Consider the following 23,814-nt stretch of genomic DNA (forward strand, 5'->3'; position numbering starts at 1 on the left):
TCAAGGCTGATCTTGACCATCTCAGCTTGGTTCTTGATGCATCTTACAGAACAGGAAACTGAGGCTTAGAGACAGCCTGATGTAACAGAAACAGCACACAGGGTAATCCCAAAGCTAGCCAATGATTTGTGGCAGTACCTAGTGTTTTATGGTTAAGGAGAAAAGGAGGCTGGAGATCTGAGCAAACTCAAGAAGAGAGGCACCTCATGAGTTTCTCATTCATGTGAAGTCTCAAACAGGTGTTCCTGATCTGCAGTCATCCCTAAAGTATTGACTCAGATTCTGTTTCCTTCCATCCATGGCTCCATCAGTTTCAACACCAGCTGTATGACTAAGACCAGCAAAGCTTCTTGCCTCCCATCAAGGTCTTTCAGCTGTAAGAGATTCTAAGTGTAAAGCAGTACACTGTGGTGACCCTTGGTCTCCACACGGAACAGACATGAAGTGGTGAGGGCTATGGCACTTCTAGAGAGGATGGCTACTATTTTTAACTTGTTGCTGTTCCTCCCCCTCCAACCCCCACCAAAAAAAAAGGTTAGTTCAAAGTCCTAACCCCAGTACTTCAGAAGGTGATAATAGGGTCTTTTCAGAGGTAATCAACTTAAAATGAGGTCAGTAGGGTGGACCCTAATCCAGTATGACTGGTGTGCTTATACAAAAGGGAAGTCTGGACACAAATTAGACATGTATAGAGAACAAGGGATGTGATGATAAACTCAGGATTGTAATAATGTATGTCCAAGCCAAGGAACACAGCTCCTTCCCTAGGGCCTTTAGAGGGATGGTGACGCCATGGTTTCAGACTTAATGACCTCCAGAACAGTGAGATGATAAATTCTGTTGTTCTAACCCAGACAGTGTGGTTATGGCAGTTCTAGGAAACTAATAAGCTTGGCAATTAAACACTTCAGATCACAATGGCTTGAATGTAACCTCTGTTGAAGGGAGAGAAGGTATAGTCACTGATTATTTCTCCCAAATCCTTATCTCACAGGCTTGTTCAATCAGAAAGGATTGAAGTTGCAAATGCATCCTGTGAGAGGTTGGTTGTCTCCTCCTGGAACTGGAGGCAGCAGACATAGATGGGTTCCCTCACTTCCAGCTGGGAGCTCCTGGGTTACCAGGGAAACAGCCTTACCTCCTCTCTAGTCCATGAAGCTGGGGAGGTTCTAAGCACAAACCAAGCCCTGACACCAGTTGTGGCTTCCAGAGAAATGAGAATGATAATAAATAAGTGTAAAAAGAGTTAACAACACACCCTTTAAGCCAAGAAAAAAAAAATACATCAGGAAGGACAGTCACAATTTTGTGGACTGAGAGGAGGTGTGAGGGGCTGGGCCCTTGGGCCGTGAGGGAATGACGGGTGAGGGGGTGAGGGTTCCCCTTCCCGGCCCCGGGAGATGGGGAGGAACGGAATAGGCTGTGTAGCAGCTGTGGGAGGCATTTCCGCCCCCTGGCCAAAGCAGCTGCTCCTCCTCTGCCCGGCCCGGCCCCTGCTTGGCGGCCATGCGGCTGGCAGACTCCTAGCGGGACAGCGGTGTCTGCTTCAGGGACATGAGCACCGAGCGCAGGCGCGACACGTCTTTGCACTGCTTGCTGCTCTTGGGGTTGAAGTCACACAGCTGGGCCACCTTCTCCCACTCTGTGCCCGGGGTCTCCTCCTTGGATTCCTTCACAAAAGCCTCCTCAGATGCCCTGCAGGTGGAGACAGGACAGGTTTCAGAGTGGTCTACCTCTTCCTCGAAGCAGTGATGCTCTGCTCCCACAGAGCAAGGCTGTTTCGCCCAGCCTACTATGGGGTACTTCACCAAGACATCTCCTCCCCAGCTCCATGACCTCTGACCTCAGGCCCCCAGGAACAGCTTAGCCATCAGAGGAACCCTCATTGGGTCCTGCCTCAGGGCCTTTTTTGAGGTCTTCCCTCAGACCGGCTCACAGCTTGTTTCTTGTCATTCAGGTCTGAGGAGCTCTTACCTCCTGAGAAAGGTCTTCCTTTGCCACCGAAGCTCAAGTAGCCTACCCCTGCCCCAGCACTCTCTGTTCATCACCTCTCCATCAAGAGTTCCCAAACTGGGTCCCATATTTTTGCTTTCATTTCCATTACTCTAGGAGACCAATCCAAAAAAATTAGTACCATGATTTACGTCAAAGAGTATTCTGTTTGTAGTATCTGGTCTTGCCTTTAGGTCTTTAATCCATTGAGTTTATTTTTGTGTATGATATTAGGTGGTATTCTAATTTCATTCTTCCACGTGCAGCTTTCCAGTTTTCCCAGAACCACCATATAGCTGATTTACTGCCTTGTACAGCGGAAACGAACACAACATTGTCAAGCAATTATACTCCAACTGAAAAAACAAGGAGAAAAAGTTCCCAAACTGGGGCTCCTGACACCTAAAGGCCCTTGGAGGAATCAATGTAATACCTCAGCTATTTTCAACACTTTCTAAAACTGGGCAGGACATTTACTAACCACCTAACTGAAATCTCTGATTTGCCATTGCCTCAGGGTTCTCTGGACTCATTGCCTCATGAGTGTTCTTCAGAAAAGGTTGTGGTCAAAGATGTGTAAAAGAATCAGTTAAAGAGGATCTTCAAAACAAGTCACCCGTATTTTACTACAGAACTCTTTAGCACAGAATGACTATTCTCTCAGCCTGGGGAATGCTCCACTGGAGTCTTTGCTTTTGGTTAGAATCAGGTTAGGATGGAAAGTGGTCAGAAGTTCTGGCTGATAGTTACAGAAGCCACTGATGAAGGAACAATGGGGAAATAAAGTATAATAAATGTAGTTTTGTGGACAAAACCTAAATGTGGGAGTCATTAAGAGAAAGACAATAAGGGATTCTGGGGTGTGGAGGGCTGGGTCTGTGTTCTGTTTGACCAGCAAGTGTCCTTAAAGCCCCTCTCTCCTTAGCAGCCTCCCTTGCATCACAAGCAGGACCATTTCTGCCAAGTGCCAGGCACTAGCTGATGGTGGGGGATAACTCTCCAGGTGATCCGAAGGGATGCAGGATGAGCTGGCCCTGGATCAGGTGACCCAGCCTCTTCCTAGTGATCTTGCTTCCCTGCTGGGTGCTCATTTCCTAATCTATAAAGTGAGAAGCAGTGTCTCCTCTTTGCTGATTCATCTCACTGGTCTGAGAACCCAGCAACACAACATGTATGTGTGGGCTTGGGAAAATGAAGGTTTTGAGTGGAGCTGGCTGACCAGCAGGGCTGAGGGGAGTGATCTTTGAAGCTGTCTCTTCCAGGTCAAAAAGTGAAGGGAAGTGAAAGTCGCTCAGTTGTGTCCAACTCTTTGCGACCCCATGGACTACACAGTCCATGGAATTGTCCAGGCCAGAATACTGGAGTGGTAGCCTTTCCATTCTCCAGGGGATCTTCCCAACCCAGGAATCGAACGGGGGTCTCCTGCATTGCAGGTTGATTCTTTACCCACTGAGCTATCTGGGTCAAGAGGCTCCCCTCTAACTTTGCTCTCAAAGTGGGGTTCAAGGTCCAGCAGCGCCGCATCACCATGGAGCTTGTTGGCAATGCAGAATCATGGCCTCACTTCAGTCCTTCTGAGTCAGAATCTCCATTTTGACAAGAGCCTCTGGTGATTCATAGATACATGCAGGTCTGAGAAGCGCTGGTCTGGACTCTTCCTCTCTTCGGGATTCCCTTGGGTGCTCCTTGGGTCACGTCTTCAGGCACAACAGGAGCAACGAACCCCCTGTGGTGTTCTCCAGCATCAATGCCCTTCTGCCATCCCCACTCTCCTGCTTGAAACCTCCCATGTCTCTCTGCTACCTTCAGGATCAGGTCTGAGCTTTCAAACATCACACTACAGGCTTTCTTCAACTGGCTCCAAACTGATTTTCTCCCCGCCCCCCATACCCCCACCCTAGCCACTAGGTATTTGCCCTCTCATAGCCTTTGCCCCAGCAGCTTTTCCCATCGAGGACACCCTTCTCTTCTTACCGTCGCCACACAGCAGACTCCATCTCATGCTTTAAGGGCCAGGGGTGGTCCCGCATCTTTGAAGCTTCCCCCACAGAGGGTGGCTCTGTGGGAGCCCTGTGTGTCCTTGTGAGCAGCTCTTATCACAACACACCTCCAACCGTAAGCAACTTAAGGGGATGGACTGTGGGCATCTTATTCCTGTTTGACCCGGAGACTGGGATTGGGTAAGCACCAATAAGTACTGGACAAATAGGAGAGTGGGCAGAGGAAGGAGTGGAAGGCTGTTATTTCCGTGTGTCCCAGGTTCTGTAAGAGGAGGGTTAGCCCAGATAGCATAAGAGGGCTGCCAAGGGCGTACCCAGAGCGAGGAACAGCAAATATTTGGCACATACGCACGAGGCAATCAATCAGACACTCATCACTGCTTTTTTTTCTCCTTCAGCTTCACAATTCCCAACACACCAGCCAGCTAACTATAAGAAGAAATCTCTCGTCTGGATTAGGCACAGGACCAGCTAGACCCCAAACCAGGAACATGAGACAGGCCAATGGGGGTCTCAATAGGGGCTCACAGCCAAATTCAGGCTGGAGCTCTGAGAGGAACAGTGCACTCAGGCAGGAGGTGGGGGATAGCAGAGCATGCTTTATGCCTCCAGCACCAGGCACTCCATGCTTGTTTCATTCAACAAAAGACTCACCCCACCTCCCACTTCCCATCCCCAAGAGCCATCTCAGGGCCGGGGGAGTTGGGCTGCTTGGCCCTTTGCCTGTCTCACCTGAGGATGGCCAGCATTCTTTCCTTGTCTCTGCTTGGATTTAGCAAATCTGTCTCAAAGATGCTCAGTACACATTTGCTGCGGGGATGGAGGTGAAGGCTGGTGCCTGTGTCCGCCCTGCAGGCTCACCTCCTTCTCTGATCACTGCCCCGGGTCCAGCCACACTCATTCATACCCCACCAGTGAGAGACTCAAGAAACTGCCAGCCACACACAGGGGCCCCAGCAAAGGAGACACGTACACGTAGCCGATGATATCAGCATCTGGCTGCTGGTAGAATGCTTTGTCAGCGATCCTTGGGAGAAGGGGGTTAGGTGAGGGGAGAACAGCAGGGCAAGATGGACAGACAGGCAGAAGGTTAAAGAGAAAGAGAAATCAGCATTAGTACCTCCAGCTGGAGACATGTTAGGAAGCACAGTTCTGGAAGGCTCAGCAACTCTCCATAGCCCAGAGAGGAGAGCAGGGATCCTCCACCCACCAGAGGAGGGGGCCCTTCCTAAAACTCAGCCCTTATCCTGTTACTCCTGTTGACAAATCTTCAGTGGCTCCCATAGCCCATGTCTTCCCAACCCTCACATTCGAGGCCCTGCACACGTGGGCCCTCACTCCGGCCCTACCTCCCACCTCTCTCCCTGCTGCCCAAGCCTTTCTTGGATGGAAAGAAAGAAAGGACAATGGCCTTCCTTTCACATCTTGCTGTGCCCTGGTCTCTTAGTTGTCCTCCAAAGCCCAGGTCCCCCGACCTGGAGGCCCCCTCCCCTGCCCACATCCCTTGCTTCCACAGCCTTCCTGCAGAGGCCCTGCTCCCGAGACCAGCCCAGCATATGTGTGCCCACTGCTGAGCTCTTTGAGAACACAGATGCAGTCTTTCTCATTTCCGCCTCCCCAGGGCCCAGCGCAGGGACTGGCAGGCAGCAGCTTGTTGAATGGAAGCTGGAGGCTTCCCAGAGCCAGGCTTCCCCTTCCTGGCGGGTCTGGTGCCTTCAAGGGCACAGCCTCAAAGGCAGGGGCTGCTGGGTGCTCTCTGGGCAGAGACCGTTTCTGCAAGGGGTTCTCTGGTGGGTCTCCACTGTCTTTCCTGCTCAACACCTGTGCTTCTTCTTCCAGGAACGGCATCCTGATTCCTGTAAAGCATCAGTTGCCCCCGCCCAGTCCCTGTGGTTTGTGTGGGACTGGACCCCACACACAACCCAAGAAATGAGACCCAATCTGGATCCGTCAGAGAGTCTCTGCTCCTGGGACAGTCAGTGGGCCTGGGACCAGCACGTGACCCCACACCAGACCAGCTGAAGCTGCTGGGGGCGAGAGGCTTACTTTCTCTGGAGTTGCCAAGAAAATAGAGCAGGAGCCTGGAGCTGCCGGCGGCCACCTTAGGCCCCGTCCCTGGGGTGTGTGCCCAAGAGTGAAGGTGGGGGGAAGGAAAGCAGGGCCGAGAGACAGTAAAAGTGAGCACTGACAGACTTTGTTTCAGCCCAAGCCCACTGTGCCTGCCTGCTCCCCCCTGGCCTTTCCAGTTACATAAGCCACGAATTTCCCTCTACTCTTCAGCCACTTCTGGGTCGAAGTGTTGTCACTTCAATAAGCAGGAAAACCCTGCATCTGGCTTGGTTCTTCCCTCCCAGCCAGGCCTGTGTTCTCTGAGATGCTAACCATGGCCACAGGGCCCCCAGTCCAGCTCTTGGCCCCTGGGCTCCAGGGTCATCTGGCTTACATTCCAGTGGGTCCTAGGATCTCGTCCATCGACTGATAGACTTGCTTTTCTCTGTCGTGGGGAGGAGATGAGAGCTCACAGTCACCAGCTCTGCAGCGTTCAGGGTGCTGAGCTCCACAGGTCACTGAGGAAACAGCCCTGGGGGTCTGGCTTCTCCTTCCTCCGTGTTCTTGCCACTAAATCACCCATCCTTGTGACAGTCCCCCACACCATGGCTCCTCTCATGTCCCCACCGCCCCCTCACGCCCTGATAGCTCTGCTCACCGGTTGTTGATCTTGTTCTTCTCAACTTGCTCACTCTGGCGCTGGTTCCATTCCTCCAGGTCCTTCTTGGCCTTCTCCCGCCATTCCTGCTCCATCACTTTGGAGGCAGCATCTGCAACCCCCAACAAGTGAATAAGCAGCAGCTTTCCAGGAGGAAGGGGAGGCACAGCGGCCCTAGGGGCTTCTCCCCTCAGCCCCGTCCTCAGCCAGTTCCCACACTAAGAAGCCCCAGGTACTCTAAGGCTTCCCACCCGACACGGTGATGGTCCCAAACCACCACCGCAGCGGGAAGCCCTGACACAGGGGGCCCAGCCCGGCTCACAGCCTCAGCCCTGTCCTCACCCAGCTCCTGCAGCCGTTTCCGCTGCTCCTCTCTCCACTTGCGGATGCTCTCGGGTTCCTGTGTCAGCCTGTCCGCCTGGGCGATCGCAGCATAGCCGTCTGCGGGACCGTTGGCCTCCTAGGACATAGACAGACAGCAGTGCACCCAGCCTGTCCACCGGCCCTTCTGTCTCAGCTCCTTGACTACTCCTTTCCAGTTACAGAGGCCACTAATTTCTCTTTATTCTTTAGCCACTTCTGGGTCAAAGTGTTGTCATTTCTATAAAGCAATAAAACCCTACACATCGGTTTTATTTAAACCCCTCACGTCTCAAACCATGTCATACCCACTGTCTCCTGTGACTGTACCCTGCCTTTGCACTTGCTGTGCCCTCCACTAACCACCCTTCCCCCTCTGTGACCCCGGGCAAGTTACTCAACCTCTCTGTGTCTGACTTTCCTCATCATAAAACAGGCTACAAAATGGCACCCACTCCATAGGGTTAATATGAAGATGGAATGAGTTTTAAAAGTGTCGAACTTCAAATGCTTCTTGGCACACAGAGGGTTCCCTGTGTTTCTATCATTAAAGTTCCACTCTGTTAGTTGCGGGCTTCCCACACGGCTTGGGTGTAAAGAATCTGCCAATGCAGGAGCCACAGGAGAGTCAGGTTGGATCCCTAGGTGGGAAAGAGCCCCTGAAGGAGGAAATGGCAACCCACTCCAGTATTCTTGCCCGGAGAATCCCATGGACAGAGGAGCCTGCCAGGCTATAGTCCATGGTGTCGCAAAGAGTTGGACACGACTGAGCACTGTTAGTTTTATTCACCCAATAACACACAGCCCCAGATGGCCTCACTTTATAATACATTTACTTGTCCATTGTCTGTCTCCTCTATCAGAACGTCACATTTGTGACAGCAGGGATTGGCCTGCCCTGTTCCCTGCTGTGTCCCCAGCACCCAGCACAGTGCCTGGCACAGAGCAGTGAACAGTCCTGAGATAGGCAAGGTGGGCTTAGCTAAGGTCGTGCAGTGATGGGAAGCTCAGACTTGGGGGCCAGACAATCTGGGGTCAGATCCCATCTCCACTGCCTGCTCCATGTGTGTCACTCAACCTTGCCTGACCTCAGTTTTCTCATCTGAAATGAAGATGATACTAAAACTGCCTCTAAGAGTCGGGGTGAGGATTTGATGCAACAGTACTTGTAAGAAATTTACAAGAGTGCCCGGCAGGGAGTGATGGCTCAGTAAATGATAGCTAGAATTATTATTATTATTCATTGTCATCTTATAGGGGACAGGAACTGGGGCCAGGAGAGAGGGCACAGTGTAGTGGCTGAACCTGGGCCGGAGTCCAGGCCTCCTCTGACTTCCAGGCCGGGCTCTGCCCAGCTCTCCAGGCTGCCTGCCAGGGTAGGGGACTCCAAGCATGGCAGGCTGAGAGCTCAGCCCAGACAGGCTGGGCGTCCCTCTGTTCTCGAAGAGCCAGAGCTTTTTTACAACCCAGCCCGTCTCTCGGCACTCCCACTCCGGCGCTCTGTCGGCCGGTGCATTCCTGTCTCCACCCATCCCACATCCACTCTGTCCCGCCTTTGTCTCTTGCTTTCGGCCTGCAATTGTCTCCCCTCCTTCCTCCAGCTGATGAAATGTTCCATCCCACGAGTTACTAGCTCAGAAGTCACCAGCTCTGGGCTATTTCCAAACCCTCAACCCTCAAGCAGATCTCACAGCCCTTCCTCTCTTCTACCAAGTGTGTCTCCTGGCTGGACTGCAAGATCCCTGTCAGCAGGGCAGAACCTTGTTTACAGCCCTATGAACCTGTCCCTCCTTTCACTGCTCTGTTGCTCGAGCACTCATCAAACTGTCATGAATCCCAGTGTTGGTTAATGTTTTCTCCCCACCCAACAGCGTCTGTCCAGTGGTGCCCACACAGCTGGTGCTTAACAAGCAGTGGCCATGTGGATGAAGATCCCCCCTGGGACCAGCATGTGCCAGTTCAGAGGAAGTGCTGGGTGTCTGTCCAGGGGGCTGTGGGCAGCAAGGTGAAGGAGCACGCAGATGGACGTAAGAGCTGCATCTCCCTGGGGAGAGAGAAGGGCAGGCCGAGGGCGGGGCAGTGCTGCCTGGCTCCTTGGATCAGACCCACCCTTGGGTGGGGCAGCTGGGGCACTGCCCTTATTCCTCCTTCCTGCCCAACATTATATTTCAATTCAGAGAGTCTCTCATGACATCTCAAGGGGCCTTTCCAGGGCCCTAATCTCGACAACACAAGTTGATCACCAATGTAGGGTGAGCCCCACCCTGTCCAGTTCTGGGAAAAACCCTGTCCTGAGGCCAGGCTACCAGGACCTCTACCCAATCCTATAGAATGTCCCATCTGAAGACAAGTGCAGTTACTTTGGTGTCTATGTGTTTATCCAGGTGCTACATTTTATTTCTTCTTGGTACTCATGATATCTTAAAAGACTGGCTTCCTTAGTGGCTCAGACAGTAAAGAATCTATCTGCCTGCAATGCAGGAAACCTGGGTTTGATCTCTGGGTCAGGAAGATCCCCTTGAGAAGGGAATGGTGACCCACTCCAGTATTTCTTGCCTGGGAAATCCCATGGACAGAGGAACCTGGTGAGCTATAGTCCTTGGGTTGCAAAGAGTTGAACATGACTAAGCAACTAACTTTCCGACTTTCATTACTATCTGCCCCCCACCCCTCCCCAGTAAATGAGTTCCATGCAGACAGAGACTATCTCTGTACAGAACCTAGGACAAGGAGGGCCTGGCTGTAAGAGGAGCTCAAGAACATCTCTTGAATGAATTAACATACGTTCATGCTTGGGAACAGAGATGAACAAGTTGGCCCATCATCCAGGAGCTTGGCAGAGGGAGTTTCTCACAAATGAAGACCATGACTTGGGGTACGTGCATAACATGGGTCATGAAAAGAGGGGGGACAAGGGAGGGCATGACCTTTCTAGCCTAGGAGCAGAGTAGGCTGGGAAGAGACAGGGGAAGGGCATTTCAGACCAAGAATTGGCAGCGTAAGGACCACGTGAGGCTGGTGCCTTTGGGAAAATGTGAGTGCAGACATGCTGCCACGTGTGGATGGGATGGGTTGAGAGAGGTGGGCTGGAGGGTCAGAAGGCATTCCATGGTGTCCTTCAGGACTCACCATCTCCTCTAGAAGTGTGTGCGTGCTCAGTCGTGGCAGACTCTTTGCAACCCCATGGACGGTAGCCTGACAGGCTCCTCTATCCATGGAATTTTCCAGGCAAGAATACTCAAGTGGGTTGCCATTTCCTACTCCAGGGGATCTTCCCAACCCAGGGGTTGAACCAGCATCTTCTGTGTCTCCTGCATTGGCAGGCAGGTTCTTCACCACTGAGACACCTGGGAAGCCCCACCATCTCCTTCAAGACTGCCCTAAAATTAAGACTCACAGGTTAGAGTGCTTAAAAACTTGCAAAGAACCTTCAGTTAAATGGTTCTCTTTGGCCTTCACAAACCTTCATGGTGGGTTTTATTATCTTTGTTTTACAGGTAGGAAAAAGTCTAGCTTCAAAGTCCCAAGGTCACCCAGCCAGCAACTGGCAGAGCCAGAATTCAAACTGAATTCCTGGGTGTAACACATAGCCAACAGGGGCCAAAGTCACTTCTGTGCCACGTGATTTTTTCCTCCCTAACACGTCTAGCATCCCAAGATTAGACACCGTGCCCTGTCCTCCCACTCCCAAGGGCCACTCCCTGTCTCTCTCACACTTGCCTTCATACCCTCTTGGCTCACTTAGTGGCTAGCTCAGGGATAAGAAGCTTCTAAGGCTACAGAGGACTCTTCTCAACAGACCTGTGGGGACAGCAAGGGAGGGCTTCTCATCCCCATTTTACAAATGACAAATCCAGCTCAAAGCAGCGACTAGTCCAAGGTCGTCCAGCTAGGAAAAAACAGAAATGAAGCCCAGATTGTCTGACTCCATCCAGACTTCACCACAGCGCCTCAGTCTGGGTCGGAAAGATCTCCTGGAGAAGGGCATGGCAACCTCCTCCAGTATTCTTCCCTAGAAAATCCACATGGACAGAGGAGCCTGGTGGGCTACAGTCCATGGGGTCACAAAGGGCCGTACACAACTGAGCGACTGATACTTGCATTTCGATGTATAATAAGAACTCAGACTCCTAGCTCTTGAGACCAGCCCCACACCTGAGCCCCTGCTGTCCTGCACTCGAGCTCTTTGAGAACCAGCAGCCATTGGATTTGCCTCTACGTCCAAGGCCTTGAGCACAGCGCATGGCACTCAGAATGTGAGCTGACTAAATGAAGGGATGAGGGGCTGCCTGCAAAGCGATGTGGAGGGCATGGGAAGAGCCTGGGACACAGCATCAGAGGGACTTGGGCTTCAAGTCCCCTCCTGCCACTCACTGGAGGTGCGACTTTAAGAAGTTCCCTCCTTGTTCTCCTTAGGTGTCGTCACCTGTCAAATGTTGTCACCTGTCAAATGGGAGTGACAACATCCCACTCCAGGTGTGAAGTGGGGCCTGAATGTGATAACTGCCCTGCAACCACTGTAGCCCGTAGTCTGGGACGGCTCAACCCCGGCTGCAGGGATGTTTGGAGCCCCTTCCAAGTTTGAAAGGGAAGGCATCTGGGAATGGCTGGGACCAAAAGGCAGGAGGCTACAATCAGGGCTGGGCTTGTGTCGGCCTGGCTCTCTGGTGGCACCCCTCTCCCAAGGGACCCCTCCACTGGACACTGGAGACCACCACGAGGGCTTCCGGAGGCCAGGCTGGCCCAGCACGTGCTGTGACACCATGGGGAGCCACGAGGATGAGGCATGGCTGATCCTGGGGATTGACCAGCTAAAGCTAAGCTGAGCTGAGCTGTCGATTCCTCTAAGTAGCTCAGTGGGGGTGATGGCCACGTGGGTGGGGGAAGGAAGCGAGCTTGTGTAGGAGGAGGGAGTCCTGCCGGGGCCTTCTCTCCCTGCCCCTGGCAGCAGCAGAAAGAATTAGAATAGGTTTGGGCAGGCTTATCCTTAGGCCTTGTTGGGGATCAGGTTCATAGCTGGACCCTGCAGTGGCTCATGTGCATGTTGCGTGCCAAGTCGCTTCAGTCGTATCAGATTCTTTCCAACCGTATGGACTCCTCTGTCCAGGGACACTCCAGGCAAGAACACTGCAGTGGGTTGTCATGCCCTCCTCCAGGGGATCTTCTGACCCAGGGATCAAACCCACGTCTCCTGTGGCTCCTGCACTGCTGCAGATTTGTTACAGCTGAGCCACGAGGGAAGCTCCCAGCGGCCCACAGGCTTCCAGAAAAGATCAAGTAAGGTAGCAGGAAAGTTCCGTCCAGGATCCTTGAAAGTCAGACCCTGCTCTGTGCTCCATCCTAAGAGAAATCTGCAGGGGCTTCCCACCTGCAAGCTGGCCCTTGTGGCCTGCCTGGTCCAGCAACAAGGGGGTGAAGCAAAGGGCACCAGATCAGGAGATTTAGATGAACTTAGCAGCAGCAGCAGAGGGCTTCCCAGGTGGTGCTAGTGGTAAAGAACCTGCCCGCCAAAGCAGGAGCTGTAAGAGACGCGGGTTCGATCCTTGGGTTGGAAAGATCCTCTGGAGTAGGACATGGCAACCCACTCGAGTACTCTTACCTGGAGAACTCCTGGTGGGCTACAGTCCATGGGGTCGCAAAGAGTCGGACACAACTGAAGCGACTTAGCATACACTACATGCATACAGATGAACCTGAAATTGGCCACTAAGCTTCTGAGTGACTTGCCTCATCTGTGACCCCCTTCCCTGCCTGCAAGGATGCTAGTGTGGCACAGTTGTGAAGTAAAAGTTGCTCAGTCGTGTTCAACTCCTTGCGACCCCAAGGACTATACAGACCATGGAATTCTCCAGGCCAGAATGCTGGAGTGGGTAGCCATTCCCTTCTCCAGGGGATCTTCCTAACTCAGGGATTGAACCCAGGTCTACTGCAAATGATTCACAAATAAACATACCTGGGGTTATTCTTGGTAGCAGTGAGAAAAAAATTCCCACTGAGATTGGGGAGGAGGCCTAGGGTTTCTCAGATTCGTTCAATACAAAGTGAGGCCAGGGGGCAGGACGGGAGAAGGCCTCCTGTGCTAATGTGTAGAAAAGGAAAATTATCTTGCTCCTGGTGTTCTAGGTACTATGGTCCCAAGTATATCTCCAGCTCCAGGGCCACTTTAGGACACAGACCTTTTGGGTCAAGCCAAGTCCTTCGGAGTATGTGCAGGGCAGGGGCAATTCTGAGTCTCTATGCCTTGCCAAACTGGACAGGCATCAGTGTTGCTTATTTGGAGTTCTCAGGCAGGCCCAAGGAAACACAAAGCTCTTAAAGTCCTAGAGACTAACTTTTCTAGCTTGCCGGTAGTTGAGTAATTTTCCAGAAATGGGACTTGGCCAGTTGCCCTGTGTAAGGTACCAGCCCATCCCTCTTACATAAGAAACTATTGTTTGTTCTCCCTGAGGATTTAGGAGGCCAGCTCCTCCACGAGGCAGAGTTCAGGAGATCCTGCAGCAGTCAAGGGTCTTTGACCCCGTCCAGTGGGATTTAAAGTTCATCTGGTGAAGACTGTTGCATCTGTGGGGTCCTGAGGCTACTACTTATATTCCAAATTCTTTAAGTACTTTTAATATGATCTGTATATGTAGGAAAGGAGGGGGCTTAGGTGAGTGTGGAGAGAAATTTTTAACTAGAAATATCTTTGATGTGCTTAGCCGCTCAGTCGTGTCCTACTCTTTACGACCTCATAGCCCGCCAGGCTCCTCTGTCCATGGGGATTCTCCAGGCAAGAATACTGGAGTGGGTAGCCATGCCCTCCTCCAGGGGATCTTCCCAACCCAGGGATCGAATCCAGGTCTCCCAAATTGCAGGCAGATTCTTTATGGTGTGAGCCACTAGGGAAACCCAAGAATACTGGAGTGGGTGTTTACTAGCTGTGTTTTTTTGGGTGGTGGTGGCAGGGCAGGGCGGGGAATGTGAGAAAGAGAGTGTGTGTGTTATAGGATCATTACAAAGAATTTTAAAACAACTCAGTGAAAGTGAAAGCTTTTCCTTACCCTCCCTTCTCCCACAAACTTGGGGTTAACCACTGCTAACAGTTGGTACACATCCTTTCAGATCTTCATGCAAACGTATTTCTAAAATAAAAAACAGGACCATACTGTGCATATTACTCTGCAAGCTGCTTTTCCATTTATTATATTATGGGCATCTTTTCATGTCCATACAGAAAGCTATGACTGCTCTTTGTAACAACTGCATGGTTTTCCAATTTACCTACCCAGGTCCTCAAGAGTGGGCACTTAGGTTATTTCCAATTTGTCTGCTACTATAAATAATTATATAAAGAATCTGAGTGTCTCTGTCCAGCTATCTCTTTAGGAAAATCCTGAGAAGTGAAATCTCTTTTAACTGGGTCCCACCCAGTGAAAATGCTCAGACATGGCTGACCACTGGGTTCAGCCTCCCATCAGTGGCAAACACGTGCAGGGCCCTGTGTTTCCTTTAGTCCATGCCACTGTAAGCTACTTTCTTTCTCCCTCTGCAAGCTCGACATTACCATGGGCAAGCTGAGGCCATACCCCATCGATCCCTATCTGTGTGGTTCTTATTCTTCATCCCCTTCTCCTATACAACCAAAAAGAAAAAAAGTTTCAAAACTTTCTTAATGTTCCCATCCCAGTGAACAGAACTTGAAGCCCTCTTCCTATCCATGATGGGGGCCAAAAAGTTACTGAGACCCAGGCTGTCAGTCCCTCCTGCTTCAAGGACAGAATCTTGCTTACCTGAAACACATCTCCATTGACCGTGGTCCCCATGTCCTCAGAACCTGATAGAACGAGAACAAAAAGACAGCATTACTCATGGCTCAGCTTATAATAAGCAGGGTCCTACATTAGCGACCAAGGCAACCTCTGTATATATCCATGTATGTGTACTGAGTTCCAAATATGCAGACATCATGTACGCATAAATAACCTGGGTTCAGACCTTGACTGTTCACAAAGCCTTCTCATAGCTTTTATCACATCTAATTTTCACCATAGCCTTGTGCTGAAAGGCACAAGGTGTGTTATCAACCCATTTTACAGATTCTCAAACTGAGGCCCAGAGAGGCTACGTGATTACCCAAGGTCGCCAGCCAGCAATAGCTCTCACTTACCTGAAATTAATTTCCCCTCAGCCACAGTTAGGAATGGCCTGATTACCTATGGAGTCTATGCCCAGTGAGCCAGCAGAGGAGCTGGAGGCTCAGGGAGGGTCTGCGAGGGCTCAGGAAGAAGGGACTGCGCGTCGCCGCTTGTCCCTGAGGTGCCTTGAGCAATGGCTTCACCTGGGAGAGCAGGAATTAGCCCCTACCAGGCAGCACCTGGCCTGTTTTCCTCCTCCTGCCCCTCCCAGAAGGATTTGCTGCAGCCTTCACCTCAACAATGACTCCTCCTGGTCCCTTGCCCTGACACCTGATTAGTCACAAATTCCCATGACTTCTGCTGCAGCAGGGACCCTCAAAGTTGGGGGTCCCTCTGCCCCCCGCCAGGCCCGCCTGCACAGCTACTTAGTCTGTCTGCCCCTCTAGTGGCAGTGAGCACCTGGAGGGCACACCTGTGTCCAAACCCTCCCCACCATCTTCCCCAGAGCCGGGTACCATACCTGCGACTTAGGAGGCACTCAGAAACTATTTGTTGAATAGCAAATTAATCAAAGCACTAAAGAAAGAAGGACTAAATGGCTTTTGTCCACTCACAGGCCTCCCTGCCTCCATCTTCACTCTCTCCCAAACCTCTTTCAAACCAACCGCCATGGCTGATGAAAAGCATACACTTACCTACGTAACTCTTCTAATTAAAATGAACAGGGTCTTCTCCTTCTTTGGGAACTTGATAGATGCCATTCCCTCTCCCTGGAAGGCTCTCCTGCTCCCTCAAGCCCTTCAGCCCCTGCTCAAAATAAGGCTTCCTTATTAGAAGCCTTCCCTGACCATCCCTGACATTTGTCCTCTGCACTGCTCTCCTCCCCCGTACAGTATTTTGTCTGTATCACCTACCACAGCCTGATAAGTTCATTTTTGTACGTGCTAATTACCTATCTACTCCACTTGACAGCCCTCCAGGAAGGCAGGGACTTTGTTTTGTCTATCACTGGGATCCAGCACCTAGAACAGTGCCTGACATATAACAGGGCCCCAATAAATATTTGTTGAATGAATACATTGAACCTCGGACCATAACTCATGAGAACCTTTGCAATCTGGCCCTGCCCATTTTTCCTGCCTCACTTCCCACCAGTCCTTCCCACAAACCCTATTCTGGTTTCCGCCTTCCCCAAACACACTATGCCACATTCCATGCCTTTCTTCCTACTTCCCTCACCAAAGAATGCTCTTGGGGATCTAGTCATTCTCCAAAGCCCAGTTCACAAGTCACCTCCTCTGGGAAGCCCTCCACTGCTTCCTCTTTTACCCTAAGCACTGATGGAAGGTTTCAACTACCATGGAGTATCCTCAAACACTGTATAGCACCCCCCACCCTCTTACATGATTACTGTGACCTCCCATGGGTCATGCATTCCCTTTATCAGGCTCTGTATTCCATTCAGCTAGCTCCTATGGGTGAGCAGTCAGTATTGGCGAAGTGGAAGTTGAACTGATCTTTGGGGGCCCGCTGTTATCTGCAAGGCCTGAGGACTCTCAGAAACTGCAATGCCTCTTAGCCAGGAGCAGAGGGAGGCTGTACAAGACCATCCCAGATGGACAAGTACACTTCACCAGCCAGATAGAGCCGTGAGTCACAGTGACAGTGCTTTCAGCTTGGGGACTAAAGGGAGGGATCCTTAACCCCATGGAAACAATACCCAGCAGATATAAATTATAATCAATTTTGTTTTCAAACAGTGATCGATTTTAACCAACAGTTATCAGCTGTCCTCCCTGCTCATTTAGATGGAGTTTCTCCTATACCGTGGCCTGGTCCCTAAATCAGTGGCAGCATCTTCTCCAGGGGCATTTCCTCTACCAGAGTGTGAAGTTACCAGGGTCCATTCACAATGCCAGTCTGTGTACTTGGCATTTCTGGAGGGGAAGTTGTGCCCCCCCCCCACGCCACCCTGACCAGTCCCAGTCTCAGACCCCTCAACCACAGGAGCAGCCAGGGGCCCACCCTGTCCTTTAGGAAGTCTCTGCAACCCAGTCTCTCCATCCCATGGGTGCTGCCCTTTGGAAATGAGGCTTCAGCCTCTTTGGGAATCCACACACGCCCACACATGAAATTATGAGTCTCTGTCCTCACAGTGCTTTCTGACCAGCCCACGGCACGTTAATAATCGCGTGCCCAGTCCAAAGCCGGCAGAACAGGAGTGAAGCAGATAGGAGTCCCAGGCATGAGCCGTGGTTGAGACTTCCCTCAGATCCCTAATCCCCTTTTGGGACAGGGACAGATGGGGTCCAGAATATTCCTGGGAGCTTACTGAGTCACATCAGGGGGAAATGGGCTTGCCCAGGAAGTGACTGGGCAAGTCCAGGGCAGAGCCAGGTGGGGCACACAGAAATCTGGGTGTGAAAATGTAAACCTCCTGGGCCCTACCCAAGCTGATGAATGGAAACGAAGTATCCATTGCTCAGGCTGGCCGCAACTCCAGCCCCAGAGGAGGGACTCAAAGAAGCTCAGACTCAGGCCTACTCTAAATGGTTTCCCCTGATGTACATGCATGCCTGTGAGCTCAGTCGAGTCCAACTCTGTGCGACCCTGTGGACTGTAGCCCGCCAGACTCCTCTGTCCATGGGATTCTCCAGGCAAGAATCCTGGAGCGGGTTGCCACGTACTCCTCCGGGGGATCTTCCCAACCTAGGGATTGAACCAGCATCTCCTGCATTGCAGGAAGATTCTTTACCACTGAGCCATCAGGGAACCACCCCCTGTCCCCAAAGTCAGGGCACTCAGCACAAGGGCATCATTTAAGAGACAAGACTCAGAAGTGATGAGTGGTGCTGGCTGCAGGAGCTTCCATCCAGCTCCCAGCAGCCTAAGGCACATTTTCTGCAACTTATTCAGGCTTCTGGCAGTTATCCCTGGGGGATTACTTACTCATCACCATCTAGACCTAGGAGGGTCAGATCAATTCTATCCTATCTGGCCACCTATTGAGCTGCATCCCATAACTCCTCTCAGATCCCTGTGCTCTACTCAGCAGGGTAGCTGAACATTTGCAGCTTTAGTGGTTGTGAGTCCGGGAGACCCCCAGAGGGCCATGTCCCTGCTGCTTTCCCTGCCACCTCTGGTCTGGGGCCAACCTGTACCACCCCTGCTGGAGAGGGAACCTCCCATCCAGGCCATAAATCCCTGGAGTCCCACCATCCTAGGAGAGGTCACAGCCTATTCAAACCCCAGCCACATCTGCAGCCCTCTGCCTGACTTCTCCCTGCTTCTCTCTTAGATGGTTCTGACATGGGCTCTCCCAGCAGGGCCTCTCCCATGCCAACCTGACTGGGGAAGCTGGTAGTCTCAAGATGTGGGCCCATATTTTCCAGGAATTCCCTGGGGTGTGCCAAAGTGCTAGAAGCTGCTGCTCCTTCAGAAGACATCCACTGCTGACTTGGTTAGGTAGCAAAAGATCCTCCCACCTCCACACCCCATCACCTCCCAGGGTGATTGCCACAGCATTTGAAAGAATGTGGAGCCCAGAGTTGAGAGGCCTGAGACCTAGTCCCAGATCTGTCACTCACGGCTGTGTGACTTTGGGCAAGACCCTCAGGCTCTCTGGGCTTCCTGTTTCTTACATGTGACAAAGGGCTTGTTACATTTCTCACACGAAGAGGATACAGAGATGCTTTGAGCCCCTCAAGCCACAGGAACTGTCTTATTCATATCTGTATCCCCACTGTGTCTGGCACACAGAAGGTGCTCAGTAAATGTTGAATACAAATATAACTATAAGAAGCTTTACTTGTAAACATTTTTTTAAAAATATGTAAGCTAACACTTATTCTGACAGGCCCATAAACCCCCACTAAAATGACAACATTAACAGGAAACAAGGGCTGTTTGAGATGCACCCATGAAAATGATAGCTAGTTTCTAACTTTAAGAGATTGTTCTTTCAGGCAGAACTAGAGCAGAAACATTGTTGATAAACACGCTATTGCAAGGACCAGGCCCCAAACCCCAAGCCTGAAGCTAACCCCAATAGCCTTGGACCACCTTTGCAAAACCACTAAGCTCCAAACCCAGGAGGGCAGGATCACATCTGACTGAAGCCCTCTGTGCCCCTGCCCCCATACTGGTGTCTGCCTCAGAGCCTGGCATATGGAAGACACTGCGGCCAGGGGGAGAGGATTCAGAGTCTGAGAGAAATGGTTCAGCCCTCACTCTGCCACTTACTAGTTCTTTCAGTAGTGTGCATTTTGAGCCCTGGTTCTGCCGTCTCTGAAATGGGTGTATAATGCACAGGAAATGATGGAATGTTAAGTAAAGTGCCTAGAACAGTGGCCACAGGATGGCAGGTGATCCTCCAGGCAAGTCTGTAAGTTCTTAGAGCACCCAGTGCCTGCTGCTTTCCCAACTGAAGGAGGGAGCTAAGTCCAAGGGTCAGGGAGGTCTGAGGTCCTGTATACACCTGCAGGGCTCAGCCCGGGGCAGCAAGCCTACTGGGAAGCTCAAGGCTGGGCTGCTTTGGATTCCAGAGCCAGGCAGTGGCAGAGCTGGGTTGGGAATGAAATGTCATGACGAATTTCTATGCCGGGAGCCACCAGATCCTCAGCCTCAGGCGGGGCCTCAGATGGGAAACACAACAAGATCCCCCTCCCATTTCCTTCTCCAAGTCCCCCTCAGGTACACATACAGCCCCAGGCCTGCTTCTGGCTGGCCATAGCAGGCCTTCTTCGCTCTACCGCAGGGCCCGGAGGCCGAGGACCCCGGGTGAGAGCCCCAGATCCCCCCCGCCAACCCCCAGTACCCAGGCCACCGCGCTGACTCACCCCCACTGGCGGGTCCCGGCTGCGCGAGGCCCCCCTGGCTGCCGGCAGGTGCCCCAAAACCCTCGTCATTCTCTATGCCCGCAATCTCACTCTCCTGCTGGGCCAAGAAGGCAGCCGCCGGGTCCTCCTCGGCCGCTTCGGGGGCCCCGCTCTCCGACGACGAGAAGAAGCCAAAGTCATCAGCCATTTTCCCCGCGTCTCTGCCGAAGCGTCCGTCTGGTGCTCGGCTCTGCCCGGCGCGTGCCCCGCGCTGCGCCCGGCGGCCGCGGCACTGTCACCCGAGCACCCCGGGGGGAGCCGCTCGGCCTCGGCGGGGACGGGCTCAGCGCGGCGGCCCCACACTTCCTCTCCGCCACCGGGCCCGGCTCGCCTGTCACTGCGGCTGCAGGCGGGAGGAGCCGGGACGGGAATGCGGTGATGTCACCGGCCGAGGGAGGAGGCCCGCAGGACGGCCGGAGGTCGCCTCTCAGCGGCCACAGGAGGGCGGCAGCAGGACGGCGGCGCAGCCCCAGGGGCCCGGGGCCGCGCTACCCGCTCGCGGCCACCAGCGCGCGTCTCCAGGACACAGGACTGGCGCAGCTCCTGCCGGGTCCGGAGGCGAAGCAGATGGGACCAAGGGACCATCGCGTGTACAGGGTCACCGCAGGCTGGCAGCCCGGATTTCAGGAGCACCGAGGGGGTGGTCGCAGCGCAACCTGGCTCCTCCTGATTCATTCTGCACAAGTTTCTTCTCCAAGGCTCGGCGGGTGTTACGAAGCCCCGTTATCAGGAAGGAGCCTTGGAAAGGTAACATTAAGACCCACCGCTATATTGCATCCTTCCTGCAAGTCCAGGGTCTTCCCCACAAAACCATGTTGTTTCCGTACATTTCTTATGCATATCCCTTCATTTGGAGACTTCAGCTTAGGCCACCAGAGTTTGTGTGACCTGACGGGGTCTCTCCTTGGAGGTTGGATCCCTTCAATGTCCCTTGCTTCCCTGGTTGTTCAGACGGCGGTAAAGAATCTGCCTGCAATTCAAGAGAACCGGGTTCAATCCCTGGGTCGGGAAGATCCCCTGGAGAAGGACATGGCAACCCTCTTCAGTATTCTTGCCTGGAGAATCCAGTGGACAGAGAACCCTGGCGGGCTATAGTCCATAGGGTAGCAAAGAGTCAGACAGGACTGAAGTGACTTAGCAGTAGCAGCGAGTATGAACCAAATTGAGGAAGGCAAACCCAGCTTATCCAGGCAGCCTACCACTCCTCCACTCAGTCACCCTGAGTAAACAGACTTCAAAACATAGTAAAACCCAAGCTCTGGCCATGGGGAGATTACAATCTAGAAGCCCAGCAGATGGGAAATGGTCAGACATTTTTTCAGAGTGATAGGTGTTGTGACATTTAAACACAGGCTTGGGGAGTGCGGCGGGGGAAGAACCACCATCAGATCTTTAGGATTTTTTCTTTCTGATTTGAAATTTGAAGGTCAAAATAGAAAGGAAAGATGAGCCGCCCCTAACAGTGGGTTCCCTTAGTGGGTGGGAAGTGGAAGCAAAGTTAAACTGAAGGACAATCTCAGTTTTGCACAGTAATACTTTCATGTAGGTTTCACTTCTATGATGAAAATATGATCATTTATCAGTAGTGTGGGAAAGAAGGAAACTTCAGGCTCTGCACAACCTGGTGTAAGCTCAGCACTCCACCATCACTCATCTCACTCCTCTTCCTCATTACCCCAGCTGCAGCCTCAGGTGCTGAGAAGACCTGGAAAGTTTCCTAGTTTACCAAACCAGCCTTAAATGTCAACTCCAGGCTTTGTAGAGGCAGAAGTGAAGTGAAGTCGCTCAGTCGTGTCTGACTCTTTGCGACCCCATGGACTGTAGCCTACCCGTCCTCTGTCCATGGGATTTTCCAGGCAATAGTCCTGGAGTAGATTGCCATTTCCTTCTTCAGGGGATCTTCCCGACCCAGGGATCGAACCCGGGTCTCCTGCATTGTAGACAGACGCTTTACCATCTGAGCCACCAGGGAAGTCCTGTAGAGGCAGAAGGACTACCGAATGCACTGTGTGCCCTTTGTGATCACCCGTGGATGTACTTGCTTGGTTCTTGGAGACTTCAATGCCTCTGCCGGCACTCTGCCCAACTAGTTCCTCCTTCCTTCCTGCTCCTTCCTAATGTAACCATCAGCAAAATTAGTTACATGCTTAATTTATACAAGTTACTGGATGAAGCACAAGCTGGAATCAAGATTGCCGAGAGAAATATCAATAACCTCAGATATGCAGATGACACCACCCTTATGGCAGAAAGTGAAGAACTAAAGAGCCTCTTGATGAAAGTGAAACAGGAGAGTGAAAAAGCTGGCTTAATGCTCAACATTCAGAAAACTAAGATCATGGCATCTGGTCCCATCACTGCACGGCAAATAGATGGGGAAACAATGGAAACAGTGACACACTTTATTTTGAGGGGCTCCAAAATCACTGCAGATAGTGACTGCAGCCATGAAATTAAAAGACGCTCGCTCCTTGGAAGGAAAGTTATGACCAATCTATTGGTCATTTGCATATGCATTGGTCTATTGCATATTCAAAAGCAGAGACATTACTTTGCCAACAAAGGCCTGTCTAGTCAAGGCTATGGTTTTTCCAGTAGTCATGTATGGATGTGAGAGTTGGACTATAAAGAAAGCTGGGCACCAAATAATTGATGCTTTTGAACTGTGGTGTTGGAGAAGACTCTTAAGAGTCCCTTGGACTGCAAGGAGCTCCAACCAGTCCATCCTAAAGGAAATCAGTCCTGAATATCCATTGGAAGGACTGATGCTGAAGCTGAAACTCCAGTACTTTAACCACCTGATGTGAAGAACTGACTCATTGGAAAGGACCCTGATGCTAGGAAAAATTGAAGGCAGGAGGAGGAGATGACAGAGGATGAGATGGTTGGATGGCATCACCGACTCAATGGACATGAGTTTGAGTAAACTCTGGGAGTTGGCAATGGACAGGGAGGCCAGGTGTACTGCAGCCCATGGGGTCGCAAAGAGTCGGATACGGCTGAGCGACTGATCTGAACTGAACTGAACTGGTCCAGATCATTCTGCAGCCATGCTTGCTCCTGTGTTAATACATGACTCTTATTCTTAAGAATGAATATTAAAAATTATCATTAAAGTCTGAACTATGTCATATAGCACATTGTGCTGGAGAGCCTCCGTTTCTTGACACTTCCCTAAATATCTTTGTTAATTGCTCAGTCGTTTCTGACTCTTTGTGACCCCATGAACTATAACCTGCCAAGCTCCTGTGTCCTGGGATTCTCCAGGCAAGAATATTGGAGTGGGTTGCCATTCACTTCTCAGGGAACTAAATATCTTTGGAGATTTCCAAACACAGTCTGGTCTTCTAATTCTCCACTTATTATGAAACTCAGCAATGGTCAAAAGACATCAGTTGAGTAAAGATATGAGGCAATCTCACAGAATCTAAATTGCAACTTACAAATTCTGAAGTGGAGATATTTTTTAAATGTTTTTAATGGGAAGTTTCAAGCATGCAGAAGAGAAGAAAGACTGATTTAATACAACTCCACAGACCAACACCTGAGCATCAATATTACCAATATATAGTCAGTCTTGTTTCATCCATAACCTTTATTCCTTCCCATGTATTATATAATTTCATCAGTAAATCATAACTTTTTTCTAAAATCTTGTGGTAAAAAAAACACATAAATTTACAATCTTTACCATTTTAAGTGTACAGTTCAGTAGTGTTTAGTGTATTCACATGGCTGTACAATAGACATCCAGAACTTTTTCA

The 23,814-nt window shown here is 51.4% G+C and overlaps 1 protein-coding gene across 2 annotated transcripts; it reads right to left on the bottom strand.

Annotated features, from left to right (window-relative positions):
* Positions 1 to 1,246: 1,246 nt before the first annotated feature.
* On the bottom strand, positions 1,247 to 20,389 carry CLTB (clathrin light chain B). Of its 2 annotated transcripts, XM_004008698.4 has the most exons (6): positions 20,012 to 20,389; positions 14,829 to 14,872; positions 7,042 to 7,159; positions 6,700 to 6,811; positions 4,966 to 5,019; positions 1,247 to 1,695 (listed from the first exon to the last, which is right to left on the bottom strand). In XM_004008698.4, the coding sequence occupies exons 1-6, from the start codon at positions 20,196 to 20,198 to the stop codon at positions 1,524 to 1,526; spliced, it is 687 nt and encodes a 228-aa protein (XP_004008747.1). In that variant the 5' UTR covers positions 20,199 to 20,389; the 3' UTR covers positions 1,247 to 1,523. The 2 variants fall into 2 exon arrangements, with proteins under 2 accessions (XP_004008747.1, XP_004008746.1); XM_004008697.4 differs by lacking the exon at positions 4,966 to 5,019.
* Positions 20,390 to 23,814: the final 3,425 nt, after the last annotated feature.

Source organism: Ovis aries, chromosome 5 (assembly GCF_016772045.2).
Source record: "Ovis aries strain OAR_USU_Benz2616 breed Rambouillet chromosome 5, ARS-UI_Ramb_v3.0, whole genome shotgun sequence".
In the NCBI taxonomy this organism is placed as follows: domain Eukaryota; kingdom Metazoa; phylum Chordata; class Mammalia; order Artiodactyla; family Bovidae; genus Ovis; species Ovis aries.